This window comes from Natrix helvetica, assembly GCF_964273705.1.
Source record: "Natrix helvetica genome assembly, chromosome: 10".
In the NCBI taxonomy this organism is placed as follows: domain Eukaryota; kingdom Metazoa; phylum Chordata; class Lepidosauria; order Squamata; family Natricidae; genus Natrix; species Natrix helvetica.
In genome coordinates this window covers 22895368-22909732 of record NC_138561.1, presented here as the reverse complement: position 1 = coordinate 22909732, position 14365 = coordinate 22895368, and the positions used below count along the sequence as shown (strand labels likewise).

Sequence of the window (14365 nt, the reverse complement as noted above, 5' to 3'; positions counted from 1 at the left end):
GCTGTTGTGAGGGTAAATCAAAGACTGCTGCACATCAGCCATTTACAAAAAGGCCCCTTAAGACTTTAATGCGGAAGGCGTGCAGGAGAGCCCAGTCTCTGTTTTGGGGGGGGCGCTTCCCCCACTGGCCCCCAAAAGCCCCGGGAGCCCCGGCTCGTCTCGTCTTCGGAGGAGGGTTTCCCAGCTCTGCTAGGTGGGGGTGGAGACGAATCCTGCAGGGCCCTGGCCGAGGGTGTGTCCAAGCAGGGAGGTCTCCAGGGGTTTGAAGCCCAGATTGTCCAAGGGGATCCCAAAGGAGACCAGCTTCGCCTCATAGGTTTGCAGCAAGTCGTTGTGTGCCTGCGAGGGGAGAGGAGGGCTGTGATGCCAAAGAGGGAGCTGGGGACTGAGAAGGAATCCCCCCCCCCTCCCCGTGGGAGGGTGCAGGTCTCCCCTTTGGAGCTCTCTCTCCCTGCTGCCTAGGACAACTGCAGGCCTGGTCTGAGGGGACTCTGCTCTGCAAGCAAGGGCAACTCTCCTCCCCAGGAGTGAAAGAACTGGGAAGGCTGCAGTCCAACTGGTCTAGAGGGGACTGCAGCGGCACTCCAAATACTGCAGGGCCCCATGATGCTACAAGCAGAAGCGGCTTCCCCAGCCAAGGATCTCTGCATGCCCCACGGCTCTGATGCTGGAGCAAGGCCTCACCCAGGCCCCCCAGCGAGGCTCCTTCCCCTCACGGCTCTTACCTTGCAGACCCTGGCCAGCTCGTACTGCAGGTCTTTGATGGCGTTGTTTTTGGAATCCAGCACTTCCTGCGAAGGAAAACCCAGGCCTGCTAAAACCACATCCAAGGCACCAAAGGCTCCAAAGCAGCCAGGGTGGTAGGGCTGACCAGGGAGGGTTCCTGACCTTTCCTTCAAGGACCTCCCCCGTCTCGCCCCCTCTGCTTTGCAAGTCACAGTAAGGCTGACTTGCCCCCCAGAAACGGATTGAAAACTCCGCAACCAGAGCAAGCCTGATGGGCTGAGTGCCGGATCCAGTCCGGGCAGCCGAGGGGCCTCCTGCATCAGGAGCAGCTGAGCACAAGGCGGCAGAGCGCTTGACAGCAAGGGCAGCTGCTGGAAGGAGGGGCAGGTCTCAGGGATGCTCCTCCCTCCCGTCACTCTTCACCAAACAGCTCAGGTTGCCGAGATACGGATTTCCACCCTCTGGCCAGACCAGAAATTGTCCAGCAGGGGAGGGAGGCGGGGGATGGGTGCCGTACCTCCAGCTTGTGGGTGACCACCCTGAGAGCGCTGGGGTCGAGATTGGAGGCAGCCAACACCTCGTTCAGCTGCACTTCCTTCTTCTCCAGGAGGTTGGCCAGGCCGATCAGCTTCCGCTCCAGCAGCAGGTTCTTGAAGCCCGTTTTCTGCTGTACCTCATTAATGGCCTTGGTGAACTTCTGGTACAGGTCATCCCGCTCCTCCTGAACCTGTGGAGACACGTCAGCAAGGCCGCCTCCCTCCAACGTCAACCCACCGGCCGCAGAGGGGCCCAGGAAGCCATTTCAGGAGGCCCAGCAGCCGGATAGAAAGGCGGCCGGCAGGGAAACAGCGGCAACGGAAGAATTGCTCGGGAACGCAGAGAGCCTCCTCGGCCTCTGAAGGCTGAGCGGGAAGATGACCCACCTCCCAGCAGGGCCCAGTCTGGGCCAAGTGTGCTAACACCCAGTGGGGGAAGCTGCCCCCCCCTCCTGCCCCCAAGCAGAGACTGGCGCTGAGCCCTCACCTTGATGAACTTTTGCTGCAGCACTTCATGCTCCCACTGGAGGTCCTTCAGCTCTTTCTCAGTGACCTTCAGCCGGGCCCGAATACTCTGGGGGGGGAGGGGGGAGGGGGGCTCAGAAGAGCTGCGAGACCTTTGTGGGTTGTGGGAACGGAGGACCCTTGTGGGGCAGAACACACCAAAGGAGGGTAAGAAGGCCCAGGGTCCAGGTTCTTTTACACCCCGGTCCGCAGAAAAGTGGCAGGAGCAGGAGAAAGCGCCCACCCTTCCCCTTCCCCACCCCTTGGAAGAGGGCCACCGTAGCTCTGGTTGCTGGTATTGGGTCACCTCCGCCACCCACCCAGTGCCCTACGAGCCGCCTGGATGCCTGTGCCAACCCAAAAGCCCTGGCGCTTACTGCCAAGATGGTCTTGTCTTTCTCGTAGTGAGCCAGCTTCCTCTGCAGCTCGGAGACCTCATCCCGGGCTCGCTGCAGCGGCTCTGCCAACCTCTTGTTCTGCAAGAGCACTTCCGCCATTTCCTTCTCCAGGTGGTCCTCTTTCTTCTTCATCTCCTCCATCTGCTCCTGTGTTCCAGGGGATTGGAGGAGGGGGGAGCATCTCAGACCTTCAAGGCCAGCAGCCACCACTTCCCCTCCAATGCTTCCTGCTCCATTCAGATCCCACAGGAACATATAAAAGGCCCAGCCGTGTCAGGACGGCAGGACAAGGCAAAGCTCTCGTCTGTTCTTTGGCCCATTTCCTCATGGAACCCTCCTGTGGATTTTTATTTTTCCTTCTTGAACCAATAAGGACCATTACGTTTCACACAACTGATACCCAAGAGACAATAAACCTCTAAAAACAGCTCCGTGCAATAAAGGAATGCAGAGCTTCCAATTAGAGGAGGGGCCCTGCCCACCAGGGAGGGTACGAAGCTCTAGTCAGACCAGCCAAGCCGTGCCCACACGGGGTCCGGCAGCTGTCGCTGCGGGCAGAGAAGGCTGCTCTTGGTTTACCTTGAGGGTATTGATCAGTGCCAGGTTGTTGAGGGTGACATCGTTGTAGTAGTTCTTGATGTCGCTGAAGGCCTTCTCGTGATTCTTCATCAGCGTGTTGATCTGACCGTTTTTCCTCTCCTCGATCTCGTGGATTTCCGTCTTTCTGCGCAGGTCAAGCTCATCACGCAGCACCCGCATCTTCCTCTCGTACTTGGCCTCAATCTCTGCAGAAGCAGCACCAAGCAGGCTGGGCTGAAGGCTCCACTCTCCGGCCTGCCTAAGTCCCTAGCCTTAGCGGATGGCTCCGGAGGAAAGGGGGCAGGTGCTCCCTAGGCCCGAAGGTCCCCCAGAGGCACCGGACAGCCTCTCGCCCCATGCTCTCCCTGGAACGCCAGCCATTTGCAGACTGATGCGGGCGACGGACCCTCCTCATCCGACTTTGGAGACCCGGGAGAAAGCTTGACTATGCCGAGCTGTGCCCAGTAGTCCCCAGACCGACCTTTCACTTGTCTCTCAAAGTCATTTCGAAGATGCGTCAGGTCTTCTTGCTGTTTCTGTTAAGACAGCGAGGCTGCTGCTGAGTGGCAGGTCTGGTAAACGCAGGCGGCTGCAGAGGCCAGGCTGGCTTGTGCTGGAGGGGGCCAGGGGGGGCAGCCCCTCTCAGCGGCAAAGGACTCACCAGGCGGAGGTTCTTCACCACCATCTCGTTGGCCAGCTCCTGCTCCTTCAGCTCCACCTTCAGGGTGCGCATGTCTTTGCGCAGCTCCGTCTCCTGGGACCGGTGGTCCTTCTGCGCCAGCTTCATGGCCACGGTGCCCTCGGCCTTCAGCTCCGTCAGGTTGTTCTGGTGCTCGTAGAGCAGGTGCTTCACCTTTTGCTTGTACACCTGGGATGAGCAGCGGGCAGCATTCAGGGGAAGGGCGGAAGCCCCCCCCCCGCGCAGGTGTGGAGGGAGGGAGGGACGGGACGGGACGCCTACCTTGATCTCCACCTGGTGCCGCTCCTCGGCCTCCTCCATCTCCCGGTCCTTGTTGCGCAGCTCGGCCTTCTTCTCGTCCAGCTGCCGCCGGGTGATTTCCCAGAAAGTGTGGATCTTATCGCGCTCCAGCTGGAAGTAGTTGCGCTCCTCGCGCTCGCGGTCCAGCTCTTCCCGGATGCGGCCCATGTGCTCCTCCAGCTGCAAGAGGCCCCCGAGGGCTCAGCCCAGCAGACCCCCCCCCGCCCCGGACCCGCCCCCCCGCCCCCGGCCCCGGAGGGCGCCGCACCTGCTCCTTGGACATGCCGTCGGGGGGCAGCGCGTCCACCACCGCCGGCCCTTTGCCGCCTTTGCCCTTCTTGCCGCCGCCGCCGCCGCCGCCCTTCTTCTCCGCCTTCTTCTTGGGCGCCTGCGGGGGGGCGAGGAGAGGCGCGGTGGGTCCCCCTGCGCCGCAGCCCCCCGCCCGGACCCCCGCGCCCAGCCATCCCGGCGCAGCCCCGCACTCCCCGCCCGAGGAGCCCCGCCGGCCGAGCCTCCCTCACCATGACGCCGCGGGACAGGGACGCTCGGCCGCCGCGTCTCCAGGCAACCGGCGCCCAAGTCTCGCGAGAAGGGCGGGCCGCGCAGCCGCCCCTGACGACCGCCCTGGCAACGGGGCGGGGCCTCCGTCGCTCGCGGGCTGGGAGGGGGCGGGGGCGGGGCGTGATGGGGGCCAGCCAGAAAGGGGGGCTCCGCTGAGGAAGCGCCTGCAAAGCAAACTCATCCCCCCCACTGCGCTTAACCCGAAGAGGGCGCTCCTGCCCATGTACAGAGTGCCGCCTGCTCTGCGCTGTCGGTGCCAGATTGGAGCTTGGAGCAGCCCCGGAGCACCCTTTGCCCGGAGCCCCGAGCGATCGGGCTGCGGGAACGGCGAGCCCTCGGGGGCCCCGCTTGCTTCCAGGCGGGCTCGGCCGTTTTGGGACGCGCCGCTTGTCTCCGGAGCCTGGAATCGGACACGGGCACCGGCAGCCCAGCCGGAGGGGATCGCCGGGGAAAGGCCGCCAGAGTGGTTCTCCGGGCCGCCTCCCGCCCCGAAGGCCCCCGGAGCCCCCCCCTGCAGAGCCCTCCCTGCAGAGCCCCCGGCGGGTCCGCACACGGAGGGTCCGGCGGGCGCCAGGCTCGCCCCAGCTCGCTCTCCAGAACCGGCTCTAAGCTTTGGGCGTTTCGCTGCCTGCCGGAGGCCGGCCGAGCATGCCGCCCCTCCGGCCGCAGGCGGGCAGGCGACACGCGGCGCTTCGCTAGTGCTCAGAGGCGCCCTCGCCCTCCTGAGCTGAGGGAGGCGACCGCTCAGTTCCGATGCCCGCCGGAGCCCCTGAGTGGCGGGCTTCGTGCCAGCCCCGGCTCGCCCCGCCCGGCGTCCCCTCCCCTTGCCCTGCGCTGCTCGACGGCTCCCTGCGTCCTCCGGGCTCTAATGCGGCGGCGGCGGCGGCTGGACGCGTTCGGCCTCCCCACCTTGCGCCCTCCCCCGCGCCGGGCCCGCTCCTCCCCGCCGGCGATGTGCGCTCGGGCGGCTGCTGCTGCAGTGGTCGCGGTGGCGCGAAGGGAGGCGGCAGCGGCGCAGCGAGCATCTGGTGCAGCCGGGACGGATGGAGATGCCAGGAGGGGCTGCCCCTCCGGGTAAGTAGCTCGGCCGGCGCGGAAGGCGAGGCGCTCCTGGACGCGCGGAGCAGCAGCTGTTGCTCGAAGGGGCCGCGAGATGGGGAGGCCCGGCGGGGCCCAGAGGTCCTCCCGACGCTGCGGCCAGGGATGTGCCGAACATCAGGGGGGTTGCCCGTTTGGTGGCCAAAAGGCCGTTTGCTCTCGGGGAAGGCGAGATGAGCGGGAAGAACGGACCAGAAGCGGCTTTCTCCCCAGAAAGGCGCCGCCTGTCAACTTCGGACCCCCCCTCCCACTTCTTCCCCTGCGGGGCTGGAGGGCTGAAAGCTAAGCGGCTCCAAAGAGCTCAGAGGGCTCCGGCAAATAAGCCACACCCCGCCCCCGCCCCCGGTCGGTCTTTAGTTTTTAGGCGCTGGGAACGCGGCGGAGCTCGTGGCCCCGTTTAAGCCAAACGGGAAGCGAATTGCCCGAGGGACGGCAGGCAAGGCAAGCCGCGGCCTCCGGGGTGGATGCCTGGAGCACGCAGTGGGGTGTGACTGGAATGCTCTCGGGCTCCTGTGGCTAAGAAGCACGTGTGAAGGTGCGCGAGGGAGGAAGCGTGCCTTTTGGGGTCGGTACCTGCTACCACTCATCAAAGCTGCCGAAGCTTTGGGTGGGTTGCAGCCTCGGTTTCCGAGCTGAATGTCCGGGTACCCTGATCCAGGCGGGGCGCTTCTTTTTTTTCCATCCTGGGAACTTACAAATTTCCGCGGGAGCAAGGGGTGACTTAAAGAGGTGGAAGAGCTCCCGGAGTTTCTGCATTGGATCAATAATGTGCAAGTTTCCTCCCCTGAAATCAGTGCCCCCCCTGCCCCATTTATGGTTGTGGGGAAGGGCTGCCCGTTTGGCAGATTCACCTTGGGGTGAGCTGGACCTCAGCGGGAGATGCCGGCCCAGCCCCCTCTTCCCTCGCTGTGCCAACCTGCAGCCGGGAGCCAGGCTGGGCTCGGGTCCTGTAACGTGAGTCAGCAGCAGCGGTCTTGGTGGCGGCTGAGAGAGGGGTGCGCCCGACTCTTCCGAGCCCCCTTTCGACTACAGGGCGGCTGCTGGATCAGAGCAAGGTGGGGTGGGTGGAACCCAGGGGAGGAGGAGGAGGAGGAGGGAAGGCAGCCGCCACCACCAGGCGAGTGAAAGGAGCAGCCTGCTCTTGTCTGGGGAGGGTGGGGGACTGCTGGAGGCAGGTGGGAGGTAAAGGGGACTCGAAGCAGGGCTGGGAAAGGGCTTCTGGCAGGCAGCTCTCCAACCAGAGAAGCTCACACTTAATGAGCTCTCCCACCCCTGTCTTGACTGCATCCCTTTGGCATGTCAGCTACGGCTTCTCCAGGCCACCCAGTTGAGCTTTCCGCTTTCCATGCTGCACTTTTCCTACCCCCCCCCCCTCAAGAAACAAGCGAGATCAAAGGACTCAGCGCCTCTTTCCAGGCATCCCAGGGAGAAGGGGCCCCTCTGAGCAGAGGGTTGCCCCTGCATGGTGGGAAGGACCCCCGGTTGGCTCCCCCTGCAGGCTTGGCTGCTTGCTTAAGGCAGAGACGCTCTGGCTGGAAAAGGGAGCCAGGCCAGCGTCAGAATGGATCAGCGGAATTTGAGAAAAGCCACAGCCAGAGATTCAGAATGGGAAACAACCATAATCCACAAGGAGGAATCCGCACTCCAGTCCTTTAGGGGAGCCATTCGGACCAAGTGTGGAGAGTGTGACCCATTAGGGGACCGGTTGAAATGCAGACCTAGCGCTCTCTGCTGTGATTGGCAAAGACGGGGGCTTGGCCTGCTGGAGGTGGCAGGGCTGAAGCTGCCGCCTCTGCCCCACAGGATCCCTGAGCACAGCTCCCTCCCTCCCCAAAGGCAGCAAGTTGCCCCCCCCCCCCCAGCACCCAAGAGCTGAGCAGGATGTGGGCTTGCCAGAGGAAGATTCCCCAAATTCCTGGGGGTGCCCCAGCCCCAACCCTCTGCAGGTGCAGCCTTCCTGCGCATGAAATCAGTCCTGCTGCAGTCTGTGGTGGTGGGTGGGAGGGACAGAGGCAGCCATATGCTCCTGCCTGAATGTGTCTGGCCAAATGCTGGAGGCGGGCAAGCAGAGAGGCAGCCCTGGGGAAGGAGGGCATTTGCGAGGCCCTCAGGCCAGCAACATCTCAGGGCTCCTGCTGAAAGGGCCACCACCAGACAGCTGTGGCTCACGTCAGGCTGCCCTTGCAGGGCTCCTTTCCATGGTGGTGGACACCGGGCTTATGGGAAGGGGCAAGCAGGCCCTGCTTGAAAGGGGCTTCAGGCTGACCTCTGAGACCTTCTGGGGTCTTCCCAGAAGCAGCCAAGTGGGCGACAGGCTCTCAACCTTGTGAGCAGAAGGGCCAGATGGAGAGGCCCTTCCGAAAGGGAGATGCCTCCAAGTTCAACTCTCTTTGCAAGCCGGTCATGCTGGCCTCAGCCAATTGGGAGCCGGAAGTATCCTGTTATATTCACGCCTCCTTTGCGATTTTCCCACACTCGGCCTGTTAAAAACCTGGGCATGAATAATTCAGGGCTTTGAGGGCTGAATGCTGTTTTTCTCCCTTTGGCCTGGCTCCCCCTCCCTCCCTCCCTCCCCTTTGCTGCTGCCCTCAAATGGATCTACCTCCCAAGGGTTCCCCGGGACTTTTGGGGAACAAGAGATTCGGCCACTTTTGGGGACTATCTCAGGCTTCTGCAGACAAGCTAATGGGGCATCTGAGCAAGGAGCAGCTGTGGGGGCCTGCAGAGGGGCAGGCTGTGGGTCAGAACTTCTGCTTGTGCAGGCGATCACATCCTCCTCCCGTCGCCCATTTTCTCCTTGCAGAGTTTAAACTTCCCCCTTGCTGCTGCACCTCCCCTTCCCTGCTAGCTGGCAGCAGCCATGGAACAGGACCCCCCGCCCACCCTCCTGGCAGACACAAGGGTGACCCAGGTGCCATTCTGCCAGGGAAGAGGGTGCCTGTGGCTGGCAATGCATTCCTTCCAGAAGGCAGCCAGGGCAGGACCAATGCATGGCTGAAGGGCCTTCTCTGAGGGGAAAAAACCATGGCCCCCTGGCTAACTTTCTTCCCTTTGCAAAGAGACCACCCCCCCCCCCTGCAGGGCATACTGGAGCAGGCACTGTTGGAAACCGAAGGGCAAGAAGGCATCGTCAGCAAGGCAGCTGCTAAAAAGCCCCCCCTCCACCATGCAGAACAGCTTGCTGCAGTGCTCCCAGGGCACCTCCAGGAGGCAGAGGACCCCTCCCCCCCCCCCCGGCAGAGGGTAACTGAGGCATAACTGGCACTCCGCCAGCTCTGCTGCCCCATTTGCCTCTCCCTCCCCAGGACAGACCTGCCTTTGTCCTCTTGCCACCTGCTCCAAGAGAAGCCGGCCTTTTGTCTCTGCAGGCGTCAGGCTGGGTGCCAGAGCGGAGTCTTAGGCTCCTGGTACCCAACAGCTGCTGCTCATCAGCTCTGCACACGCCTGTCTGGAGGGGGGGGGGGAGCTGCACACACACACAGCCAGCAGTCAGGAAATAGGTGGACTCTGGGGCTGAGCAGGCAGGAATCGCCCCACAGAAGAGTGGGAGGGCAGCCCCTCTGCAACCCACACCCCCATCAGGAAGACCCTGATGAGGCCAGGAGAGGGCTCCCCCACCCCAAGAGGAGCCTCCCTCCAGGTGGGCCCCCCTAGACAGGCAAGAGGCCATGACTGAAACTGACTGAAGTTTCACCCTTCCTTGGTGGAGGCAACTGTGAGGCTGAGCCAGCCGAGGCTCTCTGTCCCTACGCCTGTTTTGTCATTTCAGAGCTGACCCAGGAAGCCCCCAAGCTGGAGGGGAAGGCCCCCATCACCCTCTCCATGCATGGGCTGGTAGAAGAGCCCCACAGCTCTCCAGCGGAGGAGGAAGGAGGGACCCCAATGCCCACCTCAGGGCTGCTGCAGGTGGCCGAGCACCGGCGTAAGTACAGGGCCAGCCCTGGGAGGGCGAGGGGGGGGGGAGGCTTCTAAAAAGGAAGCTCCAGAGAAAGATCTTTTTTTTTAATTAAAAGAGTTTTATACAAACAAATTTTCCCCCTTTTCACCCCCCCCCCCGGCCATACAATGTAAATCTCATACAGATGCTATGCCCCCCCACCCCCCCAAGAATTTTCTCATTCAAATATTATACTATACACTTTTTAAAGTGTACAGAGAAAGATCTTGAGCTCCCCCTCCCTGTCTCTTCTCAGAACCCTTGAGCAGCGTTTCGTCTCTCGAGGTGCATTTCGACCTGTTGGACCTCACGGAGCTGACCGACATGTCTGACCAAGAGCTGGCCGAGGTCTTTGCAGATTCGGATGAGGAAAATGCAGCCCGAGAGCCCCCTGCTGGTAAGTGGCCCCTCCCAAAGGGGTGTGTGTGTGTGTGTGTGTGTGTGTGTGTGTGTGTGTACTGAGGATGGGGCATTCAGTGCCAAGCACCTCCTCTGCTGTGAGTGACAACTGAGGCTCTGCTTGCGTTTGGGGGTCCCCCCCATTGCCTTTGGCTCTGCTTGTCCCCCTTGATCCTCCAGGGATCAAAATGATGGAAGGACTCTCCGCTCTGAGCACAGTCAAGGGGTCTCACATACCACTGAATGCAGCTGGGGTGGGGGGAGGTAAGCAGGACTCCTGAAAGATGGCAACCAACTGCAATTCTCCTCAGTTTAGGCAGCTGGGTGAGCCCCACAATCTGGGGTGCCCTTCCCTGTCCAGGTGGGCATAAACCAGCAGGCTCCCCATGCTTTGCTCGGATGCTGGCTCAGCTCTCCTGGCCGCGCCAGTCACCTGGCCACAAGGTGGCAGCAAGGTGTGCGTGGCTGCATGAAACCTGCTTAATCTAGCATGCACAGCTATGCACACATTGTGTCTCTGACACACAGACACAGCCAGGCATGCAAGTTGCACCATTAACTCCAGCTTGCAAAGGGGACCCTGATTCTGGGCCACAAAAGATCAAGGAACAGCTGGACTGGGTTGGGGCCAGCAGAAGGGGGTGGGTGGGTTGGGCTCAACAGCTGCCTTGATGGCCCTGCCCCCACCCTACTCTCTCTTCTGCCCCCTCTCCCAATATAGCCTGATGTGCCACTGCTGCAGCTAATATGCTGGGTTGGAGGTGGGGGAGGGGGCAACAGCTGCCGCTGCTTCCCAGGGGCAGAGATGCAAATCACCTCCATGGAGGGAGGAAGAGGCTAAGAAGGAAAAGCTCCCTAGTGAGAATCAACCAGCAAGGGAGGGAAAAGTGGGGAGAGGAGTGGGGAGGGGTGGGGCTTCCTGTGGACAAGATGCTCAGAAATGATGTGTGTGTGCAAAAGCAGAGCTTCACTACCTCTTGGGGAACTCTGTACCCCCCCGTCCCCCGTCCCCAAACACAGGCATCTCTCAGTAGAGAATAGGCTGAATGGGGAGCTGTGGGCCATGTTCTGGCCCACAGAGGAAAAAAGCTAAATGGGACCCCCTCCCTCTCCTCTTCCTGCACAGGACTGCTCCCCCACTCAAACCCCAGAGCCGGCTACCTCCGCTCCCCCTCCTGGACAAGGACAAAGGCTGAACCGGGGCGTGAGAAGAAGCACCTCAGTGATCCTGAGCTCCAAGCAGACCCTTTCCTGGTGGTGGAAAAGCCAAAGAAGGAATAAGCGGGGGGAGGGGGGGAGCGCAGGAGCCCCACCCAGGTGCCAACCTTCACTCTTGCACTGTCATTCCCCCCACGCAGCCGGGATTTTCGCAAACTGCGCCTTGTGCCAAGAGCCCCCCCCCCTTCCTCCTTGCCCATCATTCCATTGGCCAATCTCCTTCCAGGCCCCAGCAGGCTCCCTTCCCCCTGCTGGGCTGCCCATTTCCTGCAGGCACTTTGAGCCTTCCACTGCTCTCCTCTGGCGTGAAGAAGGCAGACCGAGCGAGGGGTGCTTTCCCAACCTTATTTGGAGGGGGGCTGGTGGCGAGAGCTGCCGAAGCCCAAAGGAGGGGCGCCTCCTCTTCAGCCACGTGCCTTGACTGCTGCTGGGCTGAGCCAAGAAGCTCCGATGCCAAGACAAGCTACCCATTATACCAAAGGAACCGAGGGGCAAACACGGCACCATTTCTGGGGCACCGAAACAGCGTGAATTCTGGAACTTTCTCTGCTCTAAGCACACATCTCATTTCCATTGGCCTTAACTCTTGCCCAGCGCTCCACCACTTTGCGCAAACTGCACAGCACCAACGCAGCTTGCCCAGCTTCGGCCAGGCTTGGGATACTCCCTGGAGCCGATGGCCACCCGTGTCACAGCAGTGTACCTTCCTCAGAAGAAAAGACTTTTCTCGAGAGGAAGCCGGCCAGGGGTGTGGTGTGGCATGGCTGGCAAGGCACATACTGCTGTTGTGGCTGCTCACCAACCTCCCTGGTGCTCGAGAGAGCTGAGCCAAGCAAGGGGAAGCAATGGGCATGAAACAGGATCTCCGGTGCTTCCAGAGCCCACCCCTGTGGCCAGACCCTTTGGGATGAAGAGGGGGTGCGGCTCAGGCTGTTGGTGGACAGCAGAGCTTCCCCCGCGGACAGAAGCCCACGTATCTTCCCTGTCCAGAGGGCCCCCATGGAGCTGGAGGAGAGTCAGCCAGCAAGGCCCCCACGTGACCTGGCCTTCCTCCTTCAGCCACTGAACCTCCAAGCCATTCGTTATTTCAGAGTTCTTCGTGACCTTCCCCATGTCCCACAGCAGTTCCATGTCGTGTCAGAAGAGTGGGACATGGGCCGGGGTGGTGCTAGCGGGGCAGGCTCTGAGCATAGCACCCTCTGGAGGCCCCCGGGCCTTTGGCCTGCCTGACTCAGGACAGAGCAAGAGTTTGCCTTGCCAACTCAAGTCATTTACTTCAGCTAAGAAAGCACCATGCAATCTCGTCTCAGCTGCTATTAAACCCTGCCTGCCAGGGAGCTCTGCGTCAGCTGTTCTCGGGACCACCAGCAAGGGGCCTGGCTGGTGGACAGCACTGCTCTGCCGCCCCCTCCCAACCTTCCCCAGACTGTTGGCCTTGCTCATTCAGATAGTCCATGGTCTCTTCTCCAGCAGCAACCGGCCCAGGAGAATGAGCCTCGAGTAGAGCAGCAGAGCCAAGCTGTTTTCCTTCTCTTCTCGACACCACAAGGGACAGGCGGCCATCCTAAGCTGCCAGCCAAGATGCCTGCAATGCTCCCCATTGCTTCTCCTTGGTACAGCTGCTCTCCAGAGCCAAGAAAAGGGAGGGGCTCCGCAGAGATGACCTTCAAGTTCAGGATCGCTTGGGATTGGAGAGACGCATCTCACTCCCGAGGCCGTCTGAGTTATATCCAACATGGAGACAAAATCCAAGGAAGCCGCCTCAGACTTGTTCGGGGGGGGGGGGGGCAACCAGAAAAATAAACTCTCCCCTGGTTGACAGCAAGAGTGGCCTTCAGCTCTCCATCTCCCTTAGGGCCATTCAGAGGGACTGAAGCAAACTTTTTCAAGGTGAATGCCACGAGGGGGGCGGGGAGAAGCCACCCTTAGGAATTTTTTACATGGACTCTTGGAGAGGCATCCAGGCAGGGATCCCGCAAGCTGGTCCTTTTGTGAGGGGCAACAGGAGATCCCAAGCCCCCATTCCCTGCTTGCTTTCTTGTCTCTGGGCCGGGCACAGCTGCTGGAGGGATAGGCTGATCTGCAGAGGGATGGCCAAGTAGGCCCTTTAGGTCAAGGTCCAATCAGGAGCCCTCGAAGGCCCCTGGCCCAGGCTGAGAAGGGCGTCCTGTGCAGGTTCAAATGTGGAGCGGCCACCTCCTCCCTCAAAGAACAGCACAACAGCCCATCCTGGCCATATCCTGCACTGGGGATGGGCACCCCAGACTTCTTGACATTCCAGGCTGCATGTTAGGGTCAAGCACAGATAATGCTGAGTACCAATTGTTGGCTTTTCCTCAACTAGACAGCATCATCCTCTTGTGCAGCAATGGAGTGAACCCCTTACAAGATGATATGGCTGCCCTCTCCTGATGACGTACAACTGCGCCATAGAAGACAGACATTTGATGTTGGCCTGATGATTAGGGCACCAAGGAAGCAAGCTCAAACGCACAAGGAAAGGTATTTGCATTCTAAACACAAAGGAGCACCAAGGAAACACTGTTTAAACTCTCAGGAGATACCCGAGATCTTAACAAGGGTCGCCAACTGCTTTTTGCAAAGCAAGGTCCTCCTGGAATCTCAACAATACTCCACCCAACCAGTCTGGTGTCCTCAACACTTGGAACCTCCGTCTTTGTGGTGTCCCTTCTGTGCTCTGCGTTCCTATTCCCCCCCCCCTCCGTTTTTGGATTAAATATTCTGCCCCTACTTGTACAGTGCCCCTCTGCTACCTCTGATGTTCCGGTGATTAAAGTTGTTTCAAATGGTCTCTGTGGGGTTTTTGCTCCTCCTGATTCTTTTAGGCAGTGGGTCAGTGCGTACACTGAGAAAGCAAGCCGTAGCAGGGAAGCATTTTCTGCTACTGATCAGAGTGACCTCTGCTAGCTTCTAAGGTAGGCAGATAAAGTTTTTATTTTTAGACAGAAACTTTATTCCACGCTAGAACCCACCCGGGCATTGCAGGCAGAAAGCTTCAGCGCTGGGGGATCCCTGCGTTTTCCAGGCAGACCTTTGGGAAACACGGTGGGAAAAAGCATTCCAGCTTAAAGGTTGTCAGTTGGGATGAACCACAGTCCAAATTAGTTCAAGGCATGTTGAAAAAAGAACTGCCAGAGACTGGAAGGCGAGGAGGACACACTTTCTTCCCTTCTGCAGCTTGGAGATGAGGGGGTGTATGTGCGATAAGGTGGCGGCAGCAGCACCACCACCACCACAGGAAAAGGCAGGGGGCAAGGGCCTAAAATACCATGTCTACACTGGGGGGGGGGGAGCTCTGCCATTGCGGGATACCTGCAGTCCGAATGGAAATTGCGAGCTCCACCCTGGGGAAACCTTCCGCTGGCCTGGTCCAGTCGAGGGCAGAATTCGGCCTGACATCCCGCCTGCT

The 14365-nt window shown here is 60.6% G+C and overlaps 2 protein-coding genes across 6 annotated transcripts; one reads left to right on the top strand and one right to left on the bottom strand.

Moving 5' to 3' along the window:
* Positions 1-39: 39 nt before the first annotated feature.
* DRC4 (dynein regulatory complex subunit 4) lies at positions 40-5211 on the bottom strand. Of its 2 annotated transcripts, none has more exons than XM_081963142.1 (11): positions 5193-5211; positions 3991-4110; positions 3705-3902; positions 3405-3611; positions 3225-3279; positions 2744-2949; positions 2144-2311; positions 1750-1836; positions 1244-1453; positions 726-791; positions 40-339 (listed from the first exon to the last, which is right to left on the bottom strand). In XM_081963142.1, the coding sequence occupies exons 2-11, from the start codon at positions 4003-4005 to the stop codon at positions 190-192; spliced, it is 1362 nt and encodes a 453-aa protein (XP_081819268.1). In that variant the 5' UTR covers positions 4006-4110; positions 5193-5211; the 3' UTR covers positions 40-189. The 2 variants fall into 2 exon arrangements, with proteins under 2 accessions (XP_081819268.1, XP_081819267.1); XM_081963141.1 differs by lacking the exon at positions 5193-5211 and adding an exon at positions 4244-4756.
* Positions 5198-13741, top strand: DBNDD1 (dysbindin domain containing 1). Of its 4 annotated transcripts, XR_014176228.1 has the most exons (5): positions 5198-5357; positions 9151-9303; positions 9575-9715; positions 10844-12825; positions 13280-13741. XR_014176228.1 is itself a non-coding variant. In XM_081963160.1 (4 exons), the coding sequence occupies exons 1-4, from the start codon at positions 5327-5329 to the stop codon at positions 13345-13347; spliced, it is 393 nt and encodes a 130-aa protein (XP_081819286.1). In that variant the 5' UTR covers positions 5198-5326; the 3' UTR covers positions 13348-13741. The 4 variants fall into 4 exon arrangements, 3 of the variants coding, with proteins under 3 accessions (XP_081819286.1, XP_081819284.1, XP_081819285.1); XM_081963160.1 differs by lacking the exon at positions 10844-12825; XM_081963158.1 differs by having other exon boundaries at positions 10844-13741.
* The last annotated feature ends 624 nt before the right edge of the window (positions 13742-14365 follow it).